This window comes from Empidonax traillii, unplaced genomic scaffold (assembly GCF_003031625.1).
Source record: "Empidonax traillii isolate 1590-97213 ecotype Southwest subspecies unplaced genomic scaffold, ASM303162v1 scaffold715:size483424, whole genome shotgun sequence".
NCBI lineage: Eukaryota > Metazoa > Chordata > Aves > Passeriformes > Tyrannidae > Empidonax > Empidonax traillii.
The window spans coordinates 215,839-240,965 of record NW_020955908.1 but is presented as its reverse complement, the minus strand read 5'-3'; the positions used below and the strand labels follow the sequence as shown (position 1 = coordinate 240,965).

General features: G+C 39.7%; 1 protein-coding gene across 1 annotated transcript; it reads right to left on the bottom strand.

Annotated features, from left to right (window-relative positions):
• Window positions 1–4,343: 4,343 nt before the first annotated feature.
• On the bottom strand, window positions 4,344–24,118 carry VWA3A (von Willebrand factor A domain containing 3A). Its single transcript, XM_027900227.1, has 33 exons — window positions 23,845–24,118; window positions 23,500–23,620; window positions 22,759–22,883; window positions 22,604–22,678; window positions 21,635–21,689; window positions 20,780–20,878; window positions 19,826–19,932; window positions 19,432–19,557; window positions 18,310–18,418; window positions 17,853–17,918; window positions 17,278–17,403; window positions 16,915–17,053; window positions 16,722–16,825; window positions 16,491–16,571; window positions 15,822–15,916; window positions 15,426–15,545; window positions 14,950–15,024; window positions 14,428–14,572; window positions 13,591–13,789; window positions 13,053–13,123; window positions 12,654–12,812; window positions 11,119–11,209; window positions 10,709–10,819; window positions 10,133–10,230; window positions 9,822–9,974; window positions 9,055–9,163; window positions 8,243–8,387; window positions 7,640–7,784; window positions 6,736–6,887; window positions 6,339–6,462; window positions 5,663–5,760; window positions 5,248–5,311; window positions 4,344–4,391 (listed from the first exon to the last, which is right to left on the bottom strand). Exons 1-33 carry the CDS (start codon window positions 23,988–23,990, stop codon window positions 4,386–4,388), a joined length of 3,639 nt encoding a protein of 1,212 aa, XP_027756028.1. The 5' UTR covers window positions 23,991–24,118; the 3' UTR covers window positions 4,344–4,385.
• Window positions 24,119–25,127: the final 1,009 nt, after the last annotated feature.

Here is a 25,127-nt window from a genome sequence, read left to right as displayed (position 1 = left end):
TGGTCAAGAAGATAAATCATGGTATCTGAATTAAAGGAAAGCCAGGAATATTTATTTATCCTATAACCCAATGCTAAACAATGGCACATATCAAATATTTCTAAGGCATGACATCATCCTTAAAAAAGGCTTCCCAATTAATGCAATAACAGATGTAATTTAATACCCAAAGTATGATGGCAATACAACATTCTTCACATTCCTTGCTAAGTTAGAAGGGTAAGACACAGAGGCAAAGCAACTTACCCATGTCACACTTAAAGTTCAGACCAGAAGGGAAAAGAAGATGCAGCTCCTTATTCCAAGCTGCAAAGCTGAGAGATCAGGTTCTTCTTCTTAAATCCCTCCACTCTTCATTACCATACATAAACAGTCTCACTCTGTTCCTTCCCTTTTCCCATTTCTTTGTGGATTTGAGTTACAGTTCTGCATATTTCACTGTTTCCTCATGGAAGGAATAAAGCAGACAGAAATACAGCCTTGGAATGTGTCATATACAGTGCTTTTCCCATGACTTTGTGCTCATTTCCTCTGCATTCGCGGCTGCTTTGCATGTTACACAGATTGATTTACAGGTCAAATGAAATGATAACTGTGAGCCTGCATTGCCAAGTCAGGATGGAATTACAGGAAGAAACAAAACAACTCCTCACAGTAGCACTGAACATCCCTTTATCAGCTCTTAGGTCTTGTTAAAAAAAAAAAGAAAGGCAACAGTTTACGCAATATTTGAAGGGAAAGAACACAAATGCATCATAAATAAAAATACTGCATTAAATTGTACTGAATAAAGGCAGGTTTCTATATAATTAGCAGGGATCACAGGTTGGCTTCTTACACACAGGAATGAACTATATAGATTCAGGTTTATAAAGGACTACAAGACCAACTCCAATAGTTTTCCTTTTAATTCAAAGGTTTTCTAATGGTTGTTGCACTAGAGAGAAGTACAGATCATCATTACTATTACCTGGTTTGCTTTCATCCCAAAAACCACTGGAGGAGTCCTGAGGGCATGGGAGGTGGCTTGGGATGGACAGAAGAGGAGGATGTTTTGCACTGGGCCCACTGGGAATCATTGAAAATCTTCTACCAGGTGTCATTTGCAAATTCCATTCACCTCTATCGTTGTTATTAACCCAGAAATCGTAGCAAAAGCTGCAGAACTTTCCAAGTAGGAAAGAAAAGAGGAGAAACTCTCTAGAAGAGATGAGGTTTGTTATTTGCTGGTTGTTTGGAAAGAGCCTTGGTACCACATTAAATGTGGCCATGATGACAGGGGCAGCCCCTAGTACTGAAAGGATGTCAAGTTGTGGCTTTCAAGGCCAGCCTAAACTACCTATCAAATTCTGGGCAGAATTTAAGATTCTAACTGATGAAGTCTCACACGATATGAGTCAGAGATTATCAGTGTCCTCACACAGTAGTTCCACCAGTGCATTCAGTAGTTACCTAAGCCCTAGATTATCATTATTGTAACAGAGACAGGGAAGGAAATGGGTGTTTTCTACTGCTGGCAGGTTTCTGGAATTGAGTCTTCCCTTCTTCCTCTCTCTGTCTTAATTATTTATTTAAACTAATCCATAAGCAAACATCTCACATGCATCTGTTGGAGATGGTTTCTCAGAGGACTGAGGTTCAGTGGAATGAAAAGTATTCTAAATACATCTGACTGAGATGCTTTAAAACAATCAATGAAAATTCCTGTGACTTGGTTGTATTTGGGTGCCTAAAGTCTTTGTGGTTACAGATAGGTGCTCACAGCAGGCAACATGCAATTCTCCAGCACAGAGCAATCCTTCCAACAGAATTCCAAAGGACACAACACTCACTGCCGTTACCTTCCTCTGGAGCAGAATCAGCTCCTGGGGTTGACTCAAATCCAGGCATATTTGGATGGAGGAATTTGTTCCTGTGCCAAGCTGTCCCACCCTTCTTCTGGAAGCTGCTGTGCCCTGAAGCACAACAAAGGAGTTCCTGCACTGCCAGTCCACACTAAGGTTTCATGAGCATGGTCACCAGTTCAGTGTAGCACAGGAGCTGGAGACTGTAAATTATGGCAGTAGATGGGCAGTTCCATATGGGAGTCACCCACTCCTGCTGGGAGAACAGCACTGCTCTGGTGGGGGCAGCACACGTACTATGAGGTGACAACTGGTTTAGCCATTTGTCCTTAATTCACTGCACGCCAATAACCACGTCCAGTGAGTCACGGCACTGACACGGCTCACAAACGAGCTGGCAGAAAAACATGCACCTTGGTCAATTATAAAACTCCTCTTTATTATGCCCTGAATGCAGTGAACTGCATTCCAGCAAGTATAAGGCAGGAAAGCGAGTGACATAAACCTGACAGACCGACACCGGAGTCACTCCCAGAGCACTCCATAACTCCGATCATCCCAAATGAACCACCTTCTTAAAATGTGTGCCTGGCTCAGCAGCCCTCAGATTGATGGGACAGGTAGGGTGGGGGTTTGCAGATGGGTAACAAGGAGGAAACAGGGTCTGTATTTGAAGGAAGGGGGTAGGGAGCAGGGCTGAGCAGTCTCCAACAAGGCTTGGGCTGCACAGCCTGAACACACGGACAAAAGAGGTGAACCTGGAGGGGGTGCAGTGACTAAATACTGCAATATCTGACTCTTACAGCTTCTGTTACCCAGATTCCCACGAAAGAGAAGATTCCTGAGTTTTTAACACCTACTCTAAGTGTGAGAGCTCAAGAGAACCAGAGACACGTGCTCTGCTCTGCCCACAGAAACAACCAGTCCGAGCCAAAACAAACAGCTGAGTGACGAGTACGAGTGTAGGCTGCTCCAACTGAGGATTGCACAGATCCACTGGCAGTCAGCCTGTGTAAATGGAACTGTTTTGAATGAGTAAAATCTCTGAACACCAAGTATTACATAGGGGAAAAAAAGGGCTATAAAATGAGAGGTTTGACAATTGCAATTTAACAGAACCCACTGAAATTGGACATGTGCATGACAATCTTACTTCACACAGAGCCTCTGAGATCATTTACCACACCTGCACAAGCATATTTCCTTTTAAGTTCTTTGAAAGGACCTTTATATGAATATCAGAATCTCTGCTACAGTACTGTGACAGTTCTCAAATCCTCCAAGGGACACATAAGAAACCCCTCTTGGCCATACAGAATACTCATCCTTCCTACCTGGATTGACTGTTTTAACAGTAAATTTAAATGTACTAAGTTAATTTCTTAGTACAGATCCACTTATTTTATCAGTGATTGTCATCTAATATTTCTACACCGCAAACAGAGATGTAAGTAATCCTATTAATTTACAACTAATATTTTCATATCAAAGCATCTCAGCAATTCCACACAGACACTACTGGAGGGACAGAAAAGAGACTGTCTCTCAGAGTAAATCCAGTCATCCCCATCAGCTGGCACTCAGGAGATGCAATTGCTCCTGAATAAATGCGGATCAAGCATCTGAGTTTTGCAATCTAAATCCATTTTTATTATATTACATATTTTAAACACTTGAAAGGAATTTATAATCCTCTGAAAGGCAACAATAAACACCTACAGAATACTAGTGAGCTGTCATTACTGAGCTTAGCAGTAAAAAGAAGTGTACTTCATAAATCAGCTGGTACTGGCAACATATTTTTAATCTCTCCAGACAGGAAATACACAAGAACTTAACAGAATTGCTCAGAAGACTTGCAGTGTCTGGTTATACAAACATAACCAGGCTGTATCAGCAACAATGTGTTACTTGTTTGCATTCTCTGATAATTTCTGAGTCATCAACTCTAAATAATTCTGTATCAGCAACTTAAAAAAGCAAAGACTTGAAACAATTCTTAGCAAACTTCTCTTGACAAAAACATGAATTCCAAGCTTTGTTTTCTGCACTACAGTTATTGCTTGGATTTTCTATGCAAAACTGGCCTACAGAATTCTCTTCCTAATATCACAGCCATCCCTCCCATCTGCTGGGGATAACGAGCACCAGGAAGGAAATCTCAAACCAACTGCCAAAAAAAGGACGATTTGGACATACCACCATTGAAGAAATTATTAAAATGATGCAGTAGAACAGAAACAAAAGTTGTAACCCTGTATAACTGCTAATTATGTTAGAAATACACTTCTAAAATTTGAATTAGCTATATTTTTGAAATTGAAAACTATCCTCTACTTATGCTTAACCTTTGGAGAGTTCAGGGCTTGATTTACTTTGAGTCCTGCAAAGTCTGCAAGAGGAGTCAATGCAGCACTTGTCATCTGCAACTTTTCTTGCCAGCACTCGTGACAACAAAGAATCCATCTTCTCTCTTTCAGCTGGAAGCTTTGAGCACACTCTGACTCCAAACCTCTTCAGCATCTTTTCCATGTCTAAAATTTAATCCTACAAGTGAAGCACATGAAGGGATTTTAAAGTACAACTCAAAATATATAAACTGCACGGGCTCCCCATCACCCCTGACAAAGTGGCAATGGAGAAACAATCCAAATGAAAGTGAAAGTCTCCTTCCATGTTTAATGGGGCTCCAGGGCTATGGACTTTCTGAAGTACTTTCACAGGAATGTTGTCCTTTACACTGTACAAGCAAAGCAGTTTTCCTTGGAAGGTTGAAAGACTGAGATGGTTGTGGAACACCAGGTTTATCTCTGCATGTCTGTAACAACTCCCTCGCTACCACAGGATGGTTACACATTCATTTCCTCTCCAAGCATTTCTCTTGAGTGATCAGCCCTTAAATGCTGAATTCTGCACATCCCTGGCCAAGCTCCAGGTTCCACTCTCCATGAACAAGCACCTTTAGCCAGTGGGGCTGACTGTTTGTTGTTTTTTTTTTTTTCCTCTTTAAATGACTGGGCAATGTTTTTAAAAGGAAATACAAACTCTAGCCACAGAAAAAAGGATTTAAAACCCAGTCTCACTATGCATTACCCAATTCCCTGATGAATCTCTTGGCAGTGTTCTCTAGTGCAACTCTCTGCAGTTGTCTGTGTGTCCACTGCTTTCCCTCACACAGCTCTGTGGGAAATGCTTCTGTCTTGTTGAGCACTGAGGAAGTTCTTCCACTCAGCCCTTTCTCTTTTCCTGTGGTTTTTACTGTGCCAGGTTAAAAGCAGCAGGTTGGAGGTCAGCTCTGGGAGAGGTTTAGATTGCCCAGCTGCCTCTCCCACCCCTGTAACAACAGTCCCATATTACCCTTCTACTGAACACATGAACTCCGTATAAACTGTGATCCATTTACCTGAGCACTTCTTTGAAAGCTGGAATTGTCCTTTTGGTTCATACTCCATTTTTCAAGTAATAATCTGTTTGAAAGAAAAACAAACCCCAAAGAATTCCAGCAGTTTCTCACACAAGCACACAGTACCTTCGTGTCTTTGTTCAGCTGTGCCTTTGGACGACAGAAAATCTTTTATTTGGGGAGGTATAATGCATTTTAAAGCTCTTTGCAAGTACTTTTGCCCACTATTCCTATTGAAATGGTGCTTTCTGCTTCTGGATTGGCAGTCAGGAAGGATAACAGTGAAGAAACATAAGGATCAATACAATTTAATTGTCCTTCAGTCCTATTTTTTATATAGCAGACACTGGGAGTCAGATACTCTCGTCTTCCTTCCATGAAATAAAAAACACAAAGACTCTTGATAAATGCTCACCTCCAAGATTTTGCCTGCTTTAAGAAACTTCTGGCTTTTGCTACTTCTTGAATAAGTTTCTTTAAATCATCTCCTTCAAAGTAAGGGAAAGCTGGATCCTGAAAACATAGTTACAATATTCTACTTTAACTTGCAACAATTCAAAATGTCCTGTTTCTACCCACTTAAATAACTGAGCTTAAGTTCTAAATTTCCCTGTTTGCAGAGAAGGTCTTGGCCTTACAAGGGGAGAGCAGAGCAATTCCAGATCGAACCTCATTCTGTTCACTAACACTTCCCTGCTGTGGGAATCCCTGAGCTCTCATGCAGGAGAATTAATGTGCTAAACACTGTAGAATGATTTGACAATTCCTTAAATGAAATACAAGATGGCAAGGACAAGAAAGCACAGTGAAAGCTAAAGTTAGCTTAAAACTCACAGTGTCCAAACACAAGATATATTTTTTCCTTCTCTTTCAAAACCTTTATTGAATTGTATCCTCCTTTCCTGGGTTTGGGCACCTGACCAAGGCAGTTAAAAGAAAGGCAAAGACAGATCCCAAGATTTCTCCTTTTGCTTTCCATGTTAAACATCTTAGGAGCCTTCTGCTATTTTTTCTCATTATTTTGCTTTTTAAAATGCAGTTTGAAGAACTAAGTTGAAATCAAACAACTCAAACCAATTCACTTAGCATACTTCATCTTCAAGCCCCTCTGCCAATATTCTGTGTGCTGTTAATTGTCCATCTTCATCTCCAAACCAGCAGTGGTAACGCCCTCCTGTTTGGGAAGCAAGTTTCTTCAGAAATTCATTAGCCCCTCTGTTAACAACAGAAGTAGAAAGTTGCTTATGAAAATTGATTTCTCTGAAAGCAATAGCAGAAGAAAAAGAATTTTTAAGAACTCAAAAAATACTACATCAAAAAACAGTTTGGAGGACATGATTGTAAACTTCTGTATGAAATGTAGGTCATGTGGTAAATACCTGTGTCAGAACAACCTCCCCGTTCCCATCTTGTTAACAGAGACTTCTGACAATAAATAAACTGGTACTTTCCAAAGTTTTCTTGCTGTTCTTGCAAAGTATCATATACCTGTCTGCACAGCTGAAAGAAATGGTGTGGATTTTAATATCTTGTTCCTTTCTCAATCGTTCAATTTCTTCCAAAATCAGACTGCAACTGGTGTCTGGTTTTCCATCAGTCAACAGATACAGTGCCTCTACACCCTGGAAACTGAGAGCCTTCTGAAAAGCAAAACACAAGCTGAAATAATTAGTACATTTCTATGACAAGTTATATTTAGGAACAAAAACACCATTCCAATGATTTAAGATCGTTTTATATTTACCACATCATTAATCAACTTACTTTTGTCTTTTCCTTTTCACTCATTATGAAAGAGATCAAGGATATAAATTTGAATAATAGAATAGATAATTTGTAGTATAAGACAACATATCCATAAGCAGGAAGTCATGAAGAAATGACTTACTGAAATAAGAAAATTAATTGGTTTTGGAGAACTGCTGACAAAGGATTTTTTACATCACATTTTATGGGAGTTAAAGAGCCTGAAAATCAGGCTCACTAGGACCTGGCCCTTTCACATTATGCAAACCTGCTACAGTCATTAACTCAGTGGACATTTTTGTATTACAGACACACCTCAGAGTTCTACTGGACTTGACTCATGATGAATTCCATAACATTTCTATGGAGACTGTGTAAGGGGGTCTGCAAGAAGAACCATTCATTTAAGGCAACACTTCTATTTCGATTCAAACTTGAAATCTCATGAAATAGCAAGTTCTTTCAGCTTCTGTTTTAAATTATTATTACCATTTAATTTCTACACTGAAAATTTTCATAGGAGAAAAATTTCTTCACCTGTTACTGAAGTTCAAGAATGGCACTCAAAACTGCTTCTTGCTTTGGCTCAGAGCAAATATCACAGCCACAGTTGTAAATTAACAAAATTTTCAGCCAGTTCACTCACCTGTAAAGCTGGGAGGATGCAGGTGTTACCATGGGCATGGAGTCTGGAAACCCACTGCACAGCATCATGACATGTTTCATCAGTGGCCTCTACAAGACACTCTTTCCAACTCTCGGTATTTTCTGCAAATCTCAGCAGGTTAAACCTGAGGAGAGAGATGAGCCACAACATTTAACCCTCACCAATACAATCAGTCACTTTGGATAAGGCAGTTTTGGAGTAAATAAATAAATTCATTTAAAAAACCCCAAAAACCCAATAGAAAAAGAAAAACCCAACCAAGTCCCCCACCAAAGAGCCCAGTGTTGGATTAAATCTTCAGCTTTGGAGGAGTCAAAAAGCATCTCTCACTCTGCATGAACAGAAGATCTGTGGCAATGCTGAGCCCAAAAGGGCACTGGCCTTCAACAAAGGCTCAGATCTTACAGAGCTCAGAACTAAAAACTGGTTAAAAAGAACAGAAGCAGCAGTTTTGTCACATGCACATTATATCGAATATATAACAATTACTGGGATCGTGTTTCAGCACTGTGATTAACAAGCACTCTGATTACACATTAATAACTAGTGCAGAGTTCACTCTTTATCAGTAACTCACCATACCTGACCTCATTTCTTCTCAGCTGTTCCCAGATAAGGGAGGTGAGTTCTTTCGTGACGTGTGGCAGATGTGGGTCCGTGGAACCAGACGTGTCAATCAAAACACAGACATTTGCTTCCAAAATGGTCCCAAACAACCTTCGGCTTCCTGGGCCAGAACATGCAAACTAATTAAGGGTCATTACACAGGAGCATTTTATTGAGCACACTGTAAATCTTCAGTTTTTAGGGGTTATTCTGGGCACATTTCTACATCATTAAGTCTAATCTACGCAGCAACCAGGTCGTTAAAAGATAAATAATAGAAAAGTTTTCTGCCATTTCAAATCTAGCACTTTCAAGCATTAATTTTTAGCCAACTGTAGCAACTTGCATGAAATCATCTGTATCTCCTACTTCACAATCCAGCAAAAAAATTAAACAAAGATCTTTATGGGCAACAGAGAGATGAAAATGCTCTTCACCAGCAGTGATGCTTAACTTCTAAACAGGGCACATTCTGAGCAAAAGAAACAAAAAAGTAATTTAATTGTATATGTTACTGTATGCATTTTTGTTGATAGAAAGCTTCTGGTTCTGTATTCAGGAACACAACATCCAAAAAGCAAAAACTTGCATCACAGCCCTAATGATTTCCCAGCAAACGAGATGTTCATCAGAATTCTATCGAATTCTTGCATTCCTAAAAATGAGGTTTAAACTTTCCAGTGAAACACCAAATGGATAACCCTTTGTTCCTGCTTGAGGTTTGGATTTGTTCTGTTGGAGATGGCAGAGCAGAGGGTTTTGTTTATATTTAAGCTGCTCAGCAATACCTGAGAGAAGCCAGTGGATCCTCTGGATGTAGCGCTGCACCACTCGCTCCAGCTGAGCCGTGTAGATTTCCAGCTCTTTGGGTTGGAACTGCAGATGTTTCACAACCCCCTGGAAAAATGCAGTTTATATAAGAACATCTTCCTTCAGGAAACCTGAGCTCAGCTGCTCAGCTGCTATTTATGCAGCATTGGCATGTTTTTGGCTTTCTTTACCTCTAGGAAATAGGGTAAGAAAACAATTTGGTGACTCTTTTGTTGGTAAGTAACTGGTTTACCAAAAATTAGGGAAGCCTGGTTCTCATCTCAGCCAGCTGTGCTGGCAACACAATTATCTAATTTGAGTGGACAGGTGCATCTCTTGCATTACATCTGAGAGTTTATAGATGTGATAGAGCAATAATATCCTTTCTATGCTTCTCTCCAGTCATTACACAAACGGAAAAATCAAGATCCAACATTTTCCCGGTTTCAACTTCCCAGGATTTTGAAAAGATTTACTTAAAATTTTTAAAATTGTTTTTCATACTGTATGAGCAGAAGGGATACTAAAGATCCCATGCAGTTTGGACTTCAAACATCCTAAATTTTTTTTTTTTTGTGGTGAATAAAAGACCTTCTCTGGCTTTCTACCAGAAGTATGAATTAGAAAGAAGAACAGAGCTGAGTGGAGAGACCATCACACCAGCAAGCCACAAACACTGATCAGCATGCACTGCCTGAAACAAATACAAAGCCTTTCAGTGAAGTAGATACATGTAAAAACTTACATTGATTTCTGCACTAGGGAAGATAGAACAGTATTTTGCTGATACTTTCTTGTGCAGGGACTCCACAGTTTTGTTTCGGTGGGTACAGCCTGGACCAAACATCAGCCTGGGCAGTTCCAGTTCAAGCTTTTTTATACTGTACTTGGCCAGCCACTTGTAAGACAAACCGAGGGAACAATTGGTTGTTGGAAAATAGTTAGAGTACTTTAATTTTAAGTAATGATACATTGTAGAGAGTCACAATCAACATGTTCACATTCATTCAGGTGGATGGTTCCAAAATGGCAATTTATTAGTGAGGTGAAAATGACCTCTTTACTTGAGCAGATTTCCTCTTCTTTTGGCAACAAGACAGAGGGATGGGACTTTCTTATGCACAGAGTCTTTGGGTATTTCTGGTACACTGTCCCTGTTTAAGAAAATGAACAGTAATATTGAGAGCTCTAGGTTAAAATATTAACCCTTTTGAATCACATATGACCACTGATTTAAGAAGCCCAACCAGACAAAACCCCCCGACAAACCAAACCCCCAAACCCACAGACTAACATTTCACACAAAATCGTGCAGTTTCTATACATCAAAGTACCTAAAAAAGTCACTTATTTTTTAAAACTGCCACCTTCCAAAAATTCCAAACCAAATCTTCTATAATCATCTAAAACACGATGAAAGCATTTTAACTTGGAGCATCTTTAACCCCAAAGAACTTCACAGGAAATAAAAAGGATAAAAACCAGAGCCTCCCACCCCCACTCAAACAAAAAAATCTTTACCCCTATTTGATAAATTCACTGCCACTCGCCGTTTAAAGGACATTGGTTATCAGAGACTTAACAACCTGAAAGTTTTATAATCAAAATGCATCCTATTCTGGTAAGACTTACCCACATTTCTTCCTTTCTCAGTGTAAAATACAGAGAGAGAAAACTCTGGCTGCTTCCTTGGTTTATCCTTTCTTTTATTCTCAGTCTGAGGCCATTCTTTTACTGTTTGTGCTATAAATAAATAAGAAATAAAAAAAAACCAACAAAATTTACTTCAGCTAGATAAAACTCTTACATGTAACCCTGTTCTTCACCACACACATCAGACATTTCCTGATACAGGCTGGGTATTCAATCATTATGAGCTGAAAATCACTACACAAAACAACCACAATGTTTTCTATCAGTCTGATTAAAGATTAAAACTTCACGTGTTTCTAAAAGCTTAAATAAAATCTCTAATCTAAAAAAAAACACAAAAAACAAACTCCAAAGAAACTGAAGAGAAAAAGCCCCTAATGCATCCAGACCTGGTGGAATTTCTGCTTTGGCACTGGGAGGACGCCAGGCCAGGACTCTTACAGGAGTATTTCTGCCTGCACCGTGGTTGTCTTTAACATCCTACAAGCACATGAAAAAAATAATTGTAAAAAGTGTTTCAGTTGGATCATAACTGCATTATTCAAAACTGGAATTGCCCTTCACTGTTCTCCAATTTCTGCTTTATCTGGTTTTTCTGGCAAGTCAGCAGACAGCCGTGACCACGTGTTAATTTGTGGTTTCTTGCTGGGTGAAGTAACTCTAATTGCTCTGTTTTAATTATCTTGCCCATATCATCTGCTGCCATAAAACTGGAGACCAACATCTACAGCCAGAGGAGTTGGGACCACCTTGGTCACTTGAAGGTGCAGTTTAGTATGGTAAGGGAATTGTTTTATGGAATACAGTGTAGAGCATCTTCCTCAGCATTTCACTGAACAGTGGAAATCCAGTGCCGACCCCAGAAATTCCTCCTTTAGGTGTCTGGCTCATCCCAGCAGGGGCTCTGCTGAACAACACAGCCCCTGTGTAACCCTAGTGTAGGGTAAGGCTTTTGCTGTGACACTGAGCCTTCAGGTAAGTCACATCTCACTGAACATACGGCACTACTATAAATACCCCCAAACATCTACAGACAACCCTGTACCAGTTTTCTGCAAGTTCAATCCCTGCAAAACTATGCTTTGTAGTTGTCTCTGAGCAATTACTTTTCCCCTGCATTTGTGAGGAGGTGTTGGGAATATGCCACTTTTGCTAACACAGCCTGGAAGGCCTGAGTGAGCTCACCTACAAAGTCTGTAACATTCTCACACCTACATTGCCATTCCCAGCATTCCCACACCTACAATGCTGTTCCCACGAGAGCTGAAAGTTCCAGGTGAAAGGTTAAACATATCCTCTGCAACAGAAAGCTCTGTATCTCTTCATTTACACACCAAAATGGTAAACACTGGCACTGGCCCTTTCTGTATTACAGATTTGCACACCCACTCAAACCAGACGTGTGCACAGTCCAAAACAACACAGAAAACATCAGCCAAATCCCAAAGGACTCAGCAGTGTAACTCCATGGAAATAGGCACAGTGGGCAGGAAACAAATCCTGAATCCTGCTCTTGTTTTGTGCTGGACATGCTACTGAGCTGCAGCTCCTCTGTAAATGAGCAGAACACCATAACATTCAGTACCTTCCAGAAGGACCTGCAAAACAGATGTAATTTGGTAAAGCACATTTCTGCTTTGCCCATATTTTCATTAATTATTAAGCTTTTAAGGTCAGAGGGGGATTATTTAGACACTACACTGTGGTTCCACTACAATTCATTCCTCAGCAGGAGTCAGTGAGATGGACTTTTTGGTACAGGTAGCATTTTGAATGCAAATGTAAATTCAGAGTTCTATCACAGTGCTGGTTTAATTCCCTCAGATATTCAGCTGAGCCCTTGTGGCACAAAGAGCAGCATCCAATAGCTGGGGCAGGATCTCTAATTAACCCCCAGCTCATTAACAATGGGAACCATTCAAACCATTCTAGCTGGGCTCGGAGCTGTGGGTTTAGGAGATGGCAACTTCTGTGGCCTTCTGTTCTCCTTCTTTGGAAGGGCATCTGAACCTCCTTCCGGTGTCAGTGGATTAACAGACTGATTTACTGAACGCTGCTTTAAGGATTCCACCAGGAATGCACACTGAAAGGGAAGTTCACATGGTTTAGGAATTCACATACGTGAAATTTAAGTAAATGAAATTTCAAAGACAGGTATTTTGCATTTATTACCGTAATAATTAATAAAATTCATATTGAACTGACCGATCTGATCATGCTCAACACCCCTAATTGAATAGTTAACACCCCTTTTTGCTGTGCTTTGTGCAGAATTTTTTTTAGGAAGAAACATACAATTAAAAAAGTTACATATAATTCATACCTTTTGGGAGTAGCTTTTTGCTTTTTCCATTTCTGACACAATACTGGTAATATCATCACTTTCAAAAATACCTGACAATCAAACAGACACTAATTAGGGTTTTTTTGAGTGTACAGAATATGTATTTTTGTAAATGTACAACAATTTGTAGATATGCCCAATATCAGTGAGAAGAATCAAAAAACCTCTGTTTCCTGCAAGCCTGACTATCTGAACCTACCAGATTAGAATATTTTATACATAATATACATATTACTATATTTTAAATGCTCATTTTTAAAAAAATATAACCCAAAATGGTGAATTCAAATAGAAAAACCCAAACTCCTGTGTTAAGGCTGCATTATCATATTCTGCAATGCAACTGAAAGTCTCAATAAAACTACAGCTTGAGTTTCTATCTCAGTGCCAGCACAGCATTAGCATATCCTAAAAAAAAAAAAAAAGCAAACTACCTGATTTGGGAATAAAAAAAAGCAATAATACATATTATTTCATTAATGAACAAGAAGTACGTGCTGACTCCCTGCTCACATACCTGCTTCTCCAAACCAGTGAAATCTGCCCCTGGCAGCCTGCACTATTTCTTTGAAGGCCCTGGCAGTGTCTGTAGGGTCGGCATAGCGGGCTGGGATCTCCCCACTGGAGCCAAGGTCCTTCCCAACACTGAACAGACACACGTGGAGCTGTAAATCAAACCCCCTGCAAACCTCAGCCACGTAAGCACTGATGGTGTGCTGGAAGACAGAGAAAAAACCCCATCAGTAGTGACCCTCAGACAAGCTTCTGGCTAATCCACTGCTTCCTGACACAAATGACACACAAATCCTCCCAATCTGATGATTTCTTAGCTTTGCCCAGAATTTCCAGAGAAGAGACACCTCACTGTACACTCCTGGTCAGGAGCTCTGGGCTGTGCAGGCGGTTTAACAGCCCCAGAGCACCTTTACTGTGAACATGGATCCAAGCAAGGGGTTACTGGGGGTAAAAAAGGAGCTGTCTCTACACAAGGTACTGTGGACTTTCACTGGACAATTATTTGTGGGTTTGTTTCTCTGAGTTAAGAGGAAATGGCATTATACAAAAAAAATAGGAGTTGTTCAAACTCAGAAATGTCCAGTGAAATGATGGCCAGAGCTGGAGAGGGGGAAGGAATCCTAAGAGCAAGTTTTGGATTTTCCATGCATCACACATTATTAATAATTGCTACCTCCAACATGTGAAGAGCAATTGCAGAAATGGGAGTTTGAGATCCTGACAGCTGGGCTGCCAAAAGGAGAAGGAAAAAAAGGGGAAAAGAGAGAGAAAAACAAAAACAAAGTTGAGACTAATTCTGGTAGGAACTTACAGAAGAGTTGCCTGTGCTGATACTCACTGTCTCCTGGTCAGGTATTCCAGTAGTCAGCAGGTAAAGCCCTTGTGATTTGTGTTTCTCTTTGTCTTTGAAGTCAACTTCTACAGCTCTCCTGAGTGCACTCAGGAAATTTCTACTGCCCTTGCACTGCAGGCTCAACACCCACCTAAAAATGATGTTTACAGTTCAAAGAATGAAGAAACAAAAGCTTTTGTTTCTCCTTAAAGCAATAAAGAGAGCTAAGAATCTTAAATATCACTATACTGGAGTCGAATTCTTGAGAATGACAGAGTGTAAAACCAGGTTATATAACGGCCCAAATTATTTGTTCTGTTATTTATGTACTGCCACCATAGAAAAACAGTTTTTAAGGTAAGATACAGAGCATAAAAAGGAAATAATTCTCTCTCAATTTGATATGGCAAAATGTTAGCATAGTGCAGAATATGGCAAGCTATTTTTGTAATATGATAAATGTATAAATATTTTTAATTGCTCACAGTGTTCTTTGTTCCCACTGAACTCACAATTATTTGATCCTACCTCCAAGCCTTTTCTAAGTTTTCTGGATGGGAAGGAAGCAGTTCCTGCTGCCAAGGCACAATGTCACTCCCAAATCTTTCATGGGAAGATAACAGCAATTAATTTACAGATTATGGTTTAGAACAAGCAAAAAGAAAGAACAAATTCACTGCAAAAGAAAAAATCTCCTTTGGGGCATTAATACTGTTGTGAACGATATAGCAGGATGAATATTGGATTGCAGGGATGATGCAATCAGTTCCAGTTAGCCACACCAAAACCAGTGATTTTTAATCACTAATCTGATCTGTGTTCATCAGATCCATGCACTCACCCAGCATGGACAAACCAGTGCTACTCTTGCAATTACTTCACTAAAAACCATTAAATGCAATTAGAAATCTAAAATATATCCATTAGTAACTATAATCTCTCAGCAGACTCTTTCTTGGCAATACATTACAATTATTTTAAAAGAACCTTCAGCAGTTACTCACGCTATAATATTGAAGGAATCCTTATTTGCCATTTGTTCCTCAAGTAAAAGTCGCAGGGAATGTTGGATCTGGGTGATGTACAGCGAGTTTGTCACTGATATATCAACAAGTATAACCACCCTGGATAAGAAAAATAAAAAAAATCTTGTTTCATTATGTATTTTTATCTTCACTGCACTCCAACGTGCCAGGGGAAAAGTATCTTCTACCTGTGTATCAAAATGTATAAAGAGTAAACTTATACTTGAAAAAATTCTGCAAAACATAAGGTGAGATTTTAGAACCAAAAGAGCAGCTGGGTAAGGCCTCAGACACACTGTAAATAAGCACCATCCCCAAACACAGAGTGAGATGAAGGCTTCAAACCTCACAAAAAAGGGCTGTCAGATACAATACCTCCTTTCACAGACACTGCCCCAGATTCTCCTGCTAGCAATGGAGAGCCAGTCAATTCGTTTCTCATAGATATTTACCATTTTAGTAAGGAGTTTCTGTAGATAAAATGCAGAAAATTTATGTTAAATAAAAAGTTCAAGTCTTTTATCATCAAATGCTTAATACGGAAGTAATGTGACAGCACAGTAATGAAAAAAAAATTATTTTTGTTCATTTTGACAGCAGCATTTTATTCTCAGTAAAGATAATACAGTCCATGGGAAAAACATACAGTGATAAATTAAAAAGCAAAAAAGAATCTAAAGGTCTAAACTCTCCTCTTCACTTTTCCCCTTGCTAGCACATCCCAAAACAGGGGTCAGGCATGTTACCAAAAGAAAAGAGGAAGCTTAAAAAATACAGGTTTTGCAAGTTTATCATTTCTTCAATAGCATTTTTAGGCACAGTTCATAACAAAACACATCATTTAAAATAAACACAGTATTTCCAATCACATATAATTCTTTAAAACAGTATCAAATTAAAGACATTAAGGTAATTAGTCTAAATTCTACAGAAAATGACCTTTGCAAGTGTATGCAGGCATTACCTGAGGGCATATCAAGCTAGAAAAGGACACTTAATGTGGAATAATCAGATGGGAATCCAGCCCTGAGACAGATAACTCACCTGGTAGTTGTACAATACTGGCAGGTCAACATGGATGTTTTTCACAGTCCCATCATACCATTCAAACTGCATCATGATTTTCTAGAAGGATAAATAATAATCATTCTTAAGAATGGTGGGAGTATTTGATTTGAACCTCTGACTCAAGCTTCTTTTAAAGTCTGCAGAATTTCACTAACTTATAAAGGACTGAAGAAAAAAACACAGGAAGAGGAAGTTCTCATCACTTACCTCATGCAGAGTTGATGAGACTCTTTTTTTAAGAATAGGTATGAACTCTTCCACAGGAGAGAAAGCATTGGGAGCCAGAACTTGATAAAGGTTTAACTTCTTAGCTACAGGAAGAAATAAATATGTTACATAAAAGACATGCTCTGATTTTGATTCATATTTCACACCTGGTACATTTTTCTTTCTGTGCCACCTTTCAATCCATATGTCTTTAACCAGTCTGCTGAGGTTTTGGCCAGGACATTTGGTGTTTGAATAACTAATGGTCCTTTGAGCTTTGGAGGCTTTGGGAAGAAGCTGGAAGGTGCTGTATTTGCAAATCCTGTGGAAAACTGAAATGGATTTTAAGAAAAGCTCTTGCAAGTTTTAGCATATTTTTTTTATGCCCAGTTCAAAGTTTCCAGCATGGAATATTGGTGGGCATAATTCAAACTAAAGTGCTGTGAGTTCAACAAGCAGAACATTTTGAAAATACCTGACTAATCATACAAATTTTTTTCATATTGTGAACACTAAACATTTCTAACCTTGATTATTCAACATATATAAAGGATACATCTGCTGTTTTACTACTAACTGAGCCATCAAGTCTTCTTTGAAAAGTCTGTTTGATGCTTTTGAGTAGGTCCTTGGCCTTCAGGGACTCCTGAAGTAGCAAATGGAGATCACTGCTATCAAAATTCTGCAAATATAAAAACAAATGGGGAAGAATAAGTTAAGCACTATTCAAACCCCAACCCACACCAGTTTTCTTATTTTAATGTGCACACATCAGTACAAGACTGCCTGGCATAGCAGAATTGAGTGCAAATGTATTTAATGCACTGCATTTAAATTAGTCATAATTTATAAACAAGTTATTATTTTGAATCATGCTACAATAAGCCACTGATTTCATCAGCTTTAAGTCAGGAAACAGCATCTGCAGAATTTACTGTGCTTTTAGGAACATTTCCAGTTGCAGAAGGAACGAACCACAGGTTTGCTGACCACATCCTCAGCACTTCTGTGACACAGACTTTCAGCACCAAGTCTTGCTCTCAACTTCTCCTCACATCATAATTATTCTACCACCTCAAAGGGAAGACGCATCAAAAAGAGAGACAAATGCTTTGCCTCTCTGTCACCCACCTCTCCCTCTGAAGAGTAGCAATGATAACGGCCTTGGACAGCTTCTGCAAGATCCTTCAGAACTGCCTGCACAACAGAAACGGGAAGCAAAACAGTTACTTGGATTTGTAGTCTCTTTTGGGTTGTTGGTATTCAATTCTCAATTAGAGATAGGAAAAGAATCTTTGAGGTATGTGTAGTGAGAAAGCCAAAGTAATTATGTTTCCATCGTTTGCTTATCAGTCTTATTTTACTGTGGTTGAAAAACTAACTCAGTAAAGTTACAAGATGATGCTCCAAACTGATTTTTTCATGTGTGCAAATCTCCTCTAAAGAAAGTACAACACTAAATCAAGAACTCTCTAATGACTAGGTCAGCTCCCTCACAAGTTTATGAGAGAAGGCATTACGGCTGAAAGGGAGAAAAAAAAAAAAGACAAGACACTTAAGGCAGTTAATTATTAACACAATGACTTACAAGAGAAGCAGGATTGCTGCAATCATATGTGACAGTGTGAATCTGCAGCTTTCTCCCCAGCAAACACTGCTGAGTGTAATCACACAGTATTTCAAAAGACTGATCAGGGCTGATACAAAAAGGAAAGAAAAAGAGGTATTAACAATGGCAGTAATTAAATGGGGGAAAAAAGGGCCATATTGAAGAAGGCAGGGAAGAAAAAAAAGTGGGAAAGAAATAATAAATCCCGGGAATGATTTAGGCATTTAGCACAACCTGACCTCCTCTCCATCTTTCAACCATTACTGAGGTACCGCTACTGGGGTGTTTAATTCTGTCCTGAAAACCTCAATGATAACAAACCCACTAAGATTCTATTCCAATTTATGACAGCTTGTGGATGAAATGATCTAAATCATTCCTTGCTAGCCCTGGAAGCGAAAAATGAGGAGCTGTGGCTTTGGCCCCTGTGACAAACAATGACAGAAAACCCTTCAATACCGTCCTCCTAAGGCACAAAAGGAAGGAAAACTTTGCTTTGTATTTTAGAACTTGAATTACAATTAATAAACTAGGAGTAGGGTAACACTCCTAGAATCCTTACTGTAGACTTTTTCTTGTAATCCCAACTCCAATATTGCAGTTTTCAAACTGTGACAACAGAACTGCAGAATTTAATTCCATAATTTATATAATCTCAGCCTGGTTTCATTTATTCAGTCAGAAATTTTAGGTTTTCCATTAGCACAACCAAGATCACAGAGAGAAGACAATCCTTCAACACTTAATGCTATTGTAGAACAAAATCTAGTTTATCCTCTAATCTTCACAGAGGCATGGACCCTTTCACTGACATCCTTAATGATGATGGACGATTTTTCTTGATGTAAAATTAGAGCTGGCAGGCTCTCAATAGATCACTGCGATAATTGATCTGCAAAGGAAAAATGTAGCTTTGTACCAGAAAAGAGAAGATTTATAAATAGTAAAAAAGAGAACAAATAAAAGAATTCAATGGTATGAACTAAAAACATATAAAACCTGGATCTTAAATTTTCTGTTTGTTTTTGTATCCAGTTGGGTTTCTTGTACCAGTTCTGTATCCAAGCTAAAGCTGGTTGTTAAGAGAGAGGATGAATTTACCAGCTTCCTACAATGAGAACCAGGGAATTCAGGTCTTTCATGGTAAGGACACTCTTTAGGGCTTTCAGCACATTGCAGCCTTGCCCAGGCTCCAGCTCTTGTATCCACTGTCTCACTTCATGTAGCCTGGGAGGGGAGAGAAAAGAAAAAGAGTATCTACAGGTGCTAAAGAGGAAGAGCATGAAAATTATTACGAACCACAGGAGCTGTTCAGATATTTTAAACACGAGCAACCCGCTGGAAATCATTGACTGCATGTTGGACTCATTGCTTGTTGTCCCCTCTTAAAATCCCTACAGGCACAAGATGAAAAACACTATTACCTAAACAGGTTGTTCTAATGAAATGGAGACCTTGTGTGAAACACCTTTATTTTTCTGAGAAATGAACTCACACATGAACGTTGATGTTTTTTGGACTCTCCCACAGTGGTGAAATGTCGGTGCTGAATGAGAGGCAGTACAATTGCTTCTTATAACAAAGCTGCTCGTCTATTAAGCACTAATAAATAAAAAGTTGAAAATGCATTACTATCCAGTCGTAGGGTTATTATGTAAAAGACTAAAAAACAGTGATTTCCTAAAAAAGAGTTGACAGCAATATTTTGAGCTACCACTGAGAAAAGCTTTCAAGAAAAACTCATACATATTCAAATATTTGGTGAGGAGTACAGAGACAAAACCTGCAAACCTATGGTATTCTGACTGATTTGTTAATGGGGCAGGAATCAAACAATATTTGTTCTGTGGGTATCATTTTTTCTCCAAAGTTGATGAGCACATGAAACAACACTGATCTAGAATGCACATATTCACCAACCAAGCAAGTACCAAAAATGGTTAGTGCATGTTCATGCACGGGGCTAAACAATAGTTCAAATATTAAGGCTAAGAAACTGAGTTTTCCTGAGGGAGTTTTATCTGAAACACCCAAATGAAGGATGTACCTAATATAAATTGATGTTAAATAATTCAAGAATGTGGGAAATTAAACTGTACCAACTGTCAAATTTAAACAGTAACCAGCTGCATTATATCTACCTTCCTTACTACATAAATTTTCTAAAAATAAAGAGCATAATAAAGGATAACTTCCTTCTGAGAATTCAGAAAGTGATTAATTCACCAAGGTTCTGACCAAGATTGTGAAATGTGCCTTGTGACCAAAGATAAAGGCATAAGAAAACCATTTTTACTATAAATAGCTCCAAGTACAACTGGGCTCTACCTCTGTTTCTGTTAGGCAAGTTTATCCCATAGAGAATGCTGATAGAATTGAGAAACTTTAATAACAATACCGTAATAAAAATAATGTTAGAATTGTCAGAATTTATTTTAGTCTTACTTACCAAAAGGTCCTTCTGAAAATCCAGTAGCCTTGGTCCATAACTCATGTGAGACACATCAATCAGAAGTCCAACTTTGGTTCCTTTTATAACACCAAACACCTTACAGGAGAAAAGGCTTTGTAAATACTAGCCTATCTAAATTTTAATAATTTTACTGTTTATTCTGAACAACACCATTTTAAAATCATGTATTGGATATTTATTTTCGTTTTAAACTTTTTAGCCTAAAGTGACAAAGTCAAGGAGGGAAAAAAAAAAAGGAAAAAAGGGATAAAAAAGAAGAAAATTAAACAAAAGAGAGGCCTATGGGTCCCAGTTAATCCTCACCAGCGAATCGTATTACCTCCTTCCCAACATTCATATTTGAGAGGATAAATCAAACATAACATTGTCTACAGCATCTCCCTCAGGCCAAATCAAGCAACTTTATGGCAAGCAGATTTTGGAGTGCTGCTTCCTTCTCCCTCCCCTTTGAGAGGGGGTTACATCCTGAGCCTCAGCACAGCTGGGCAAAGTTGGTGCATAACCAGCTGGGCAAGAGAGGGCACAATGGACTAAAAGACACTAAAACTCCAGTCAGAGGATGCCCAGCATTGTCTGCTCCTATTTAAATTGTGCTGGGAGGTCCTGATGATTAAAACTGCTAAGAGAAAGAAAAATACTAGATCTGGAAAGCAGAAAACTGCAGACCAATGAAATCACTGTTAAGATCGCTGCACATGATGTGGAACTCAGTAAAAATTGAACATGCATAAGCTTTCTGGAAGTCACTTCTCACTAGCATTCAGAAGTTAATATATTCTTTAATTCCATATATAGTTCCACTCTAAAAACATATTGCAAAGTTAAAGTTACCTTCCTGCTGTCCTCCAAGAGCCACTGAATTCTCTGCTGATAAAGTTCCATCGCTCTGACAAAAGGCATAGCACACACTTAGCCAAGGCATTCTCTGCCATTGTGTTTCCAAGTAACAATCAACAATCAACCATCTGTCTTCATCACATCCCTTTTCTCACAGATGCAAAATCTTTGAGAAACAGGTATTTAAAAATACCGTTTTCAGTGCTCTTACACAACCGGTGCTTGCAGGGCTAACCATTTAAAACCCTCTTCCCCTAAAGCCCTTTGACTGATCAGATATGGAGGTGTTTGAAAAACTAAGACTGTTATACTTTACCTCCTTCTTTTTAAAACCATGCACAGGGTTTTTACAGTTTGTTGAAACAAAAAGCTGAAACGAATATATGAAAGGGGAAAAACCTTGTTGCTTTTTCAAAAGAGAAAAGCTGCTTCTTTTTTACAAAAGCCAGACATGGTGAGGTATGCTGAAGTGGCAGCACTCCTGGGAATTGTGAAGGCCAGTAAAAATACTGTTTACTCTACAGTTTATTGAACCTATGAATGAAATGATTTCCTCAGTTTAAGTGTTCTTGGTTTTATACATTTAAAATTCACTTAGAAAATGCTGAACTTCTGCATGTCATGACCAGCTCCATGACTTGAAACTAACCCAGTAGAAATAACCCACAAATACAGAGTGTTACCTGTGAAAACCTGACTCTTCATTAGCTGCCTTTCTAAAATGAGCTGCTTCCCATCAACACCTGCTTAATGAGCATCTTCATTAAAAAAACCCACTGAGCTCCAGCTGTAGTGATACACAATTATCTCCTACCCTAAACCTCAGCAGAAAGGATTTAATGCTGAGGTACTTTGAAGTTCCCACAGACAACAAATTAAGATTTAAGGCAGGACTTGCAGTCCTGAGGAGTGGGGATACACAATCAGTTACAGATCAAAACTGTAAATGGCACTGATACTTACTCAGAAAGTCTGGACTCAAAATCAGTAAGAGTCTCCTCTGTAAACACCATCCCTTCAACACCATTTCCTGAATTCCTGGAACGCTGTGCATAATTAACATCAGCATAATTAACACAAATCAGGACCAAGTGCAGCAAGGGCAGTGTTGTACTTAGGGAATAGTATTGCCCTTATTTACCAGATACTCGAATGTTAATTGCAAGGATTCTAAACTGTAGTTTCTCATCCACTCTTCTGTGGTTTGCATCATTTGAGACTGTATTTTCTTCATTTGTCCACTCTACAGGTCAAATAAGAAAAAATTACATGCAGCATTAGAAATTAAATGCGCTGTTCAAACAGGACAAAAATATATGTCCCAAGGAGAGTTGCTGGTAGGCAGTGCACGTCCAGGAACAACATAATTTTAGGTACTGGAATACTCTGTTGGATGTGGGATGCAAAGGAAAAGAAGCTTTCAGAAACCTCCCCATATTGTGAGCTAAAGGAAAGGGAGCTTAGTTAGGAGGAGACAGGAAGGAACACAAGAAATAGGAGAGTTCAGTAAAAGAATTACAATAAATACCCCAGTGATTTACCAGAGAGGAAAACAAAACAAGCATCCCCAAAACATGACTCAAGAGTTTGAAGGGACATATAGCCTTCTGCTTCTCTGAAGAAAAATGCAGGGTCTACAGTTGATCTACATTTATTGTTTTGCCTGATTTGTTCACAGACTGATATATCTCTGCAGAGAAACTACACGTAGTGATTGTATCCATCAAATTGTCTATGTATATGCAAATATATATATGGAAACATATTAGTTGTCTATCGGCTTATTTATTTCTCTCTCTATTTATAGTGGGTATGTATTACTGTTCTAGTTGCTCCATTTAGCAGGAAAATTTGCCTACCAGCAGATCTTGTATCTTGTTGGTATGTGTTCCCAATAATCCACTATCTGGTCCTAGATGAGACACAGTAAAATCTTGCCATGGTAGATGATCACCCTGTAGACGGCATTTTGTGGCCATCCTACAAGACAATTAATTATATGGGATTACTTCATTACCCATAATATTCCTGTATTGCCATAAATTTTTTTTTTTCTGTAGAAACTGTTTTATACTTTGCCAATTGTTTAAACATTCATTTAATACACGATAAATGTTTTGAAGGGACATAGTACATAGTTTATATGAGCTATAATTTATATCTATGTATGAAGTTCCAACAAGATTTTGTAACAATTTCCTCACCCATTTTTTTCCAAAAACTGATCATTGTCCAACAACCACGCCGTTTTCCTGATGTGTGTATCCATGATATGAATAGACTCAGCCTTGTTAAAAATAAAAGCAAAACCACAAAAAGCAAAGAAGTTTAAATACTCAGGAATAAACATTACTTAAAAAGGTATTGTTGACATTGTCAGCAACTTAAATGATAATTTGTATTGTATGTGGGACAACGGCAAACAAACAAAAACAAACACAGAGAAATTACAATTATCCATTCATAGAAAACGCGTTTAGGAACTATTCTGCAGGAACCGCTCGCTAAGGGATTTAATGCAGTTAAATATAAGTTAAATATAATTTCCACAGCCGGAAACGAGATTAAACACAGCAAAACGCAGAGGGGTGGCGGGAGCTGGGACAGCCGGGCTGGGCGCGGGTGGCAGGGCCGCCCCTCGGGCTGAGGCGCGGAACGAACTGAGCAAAAATCGCCATAAAACCCTGGCTTTCGCCCCGCGGGGCTCCACCGCCCCGGCCCACGCCGCTCCCAGCGGCGTCAGAGCAACCCTTCCCGTCCCCACAGATTCTCCTCACCCCACGGAGGAAAAGACCCCTGAGCTCCCCCACACCGTAACACTCATCCACACCACTCCCCCCTCCCTGGGCACGCCCCGGAATCCCGGGCGGGCCCCCCGCCAGGGTTCGGCCCCCAAGCCCCCTCAGCACCTCCCAGCACTCCCCCGACCCTTCCCCGGTGCGGGGCTCCGGGGCCCAGCCCGGTCCCGCCCGGCTCGGAGCGGCGGCTCCGCCGTGTTACGGCGTTGCCAATGGAGACGGGGCGGCCGCGGCGCGCCCCTTCCCGCCGCCTGAGGGCGCTGTGGGCCGGCGGCGTGAGGGGACACGTGAGGGGACACACCTGAGGGGGAACACCTGCAGGAACACCTGAGGGGGGACAACTGCAGGAACACCTGAGGGGGACACCCAAGGGGGAACACCTGAGGGCACAGCTGCAGGGCTTGCTGTGGGGACACCTGGAGGAACACCTGATGCACACCTACAGGGGCACCTGCAGGGACACTTGGGGACACACCTGCAGGGACACCTGAGGGGGACACCTGAGGGCACAGCTGCAGGACTTGCTGTGGGGACACCTGGAGGGGACACCTGAATGCAGGGCCGGGGCCAGTTCCAGTCAGCGCAGTCAGGGCCAGTCGCTTTAGTAGACAATTTATTTTGATAAACTTGCTCAATAACAAAAATACAAGTGAAGAAAATTATGTTCATTTTATACAGTTTGTATTAAC

Bases quoted from the DNA above. Each gene is read 5' to 3' on its own strand.
- VWA3A (XM_027900227.1), bottom strand. From the start codon at position 23,990: ATGTTTATTCCTGAGTATTTAAACTTCTTTGCTTTTTGTGGTTTTGCT. The intron at 17,404-17,852 runs GTGGGTGACAGA...TTATATTTGCAG, and splicing joins GCTACTCTTCAGAGGGAGAG to AATTTTGATAGCAGTGATCT. The intron at 11,210-12,653 runs GTTTGAATGGTT...ATGTGCTTGTAG, and splicing joins CTCCGAGCCCAGCTAGAATG to GATGTTAAAGACAACCACGG.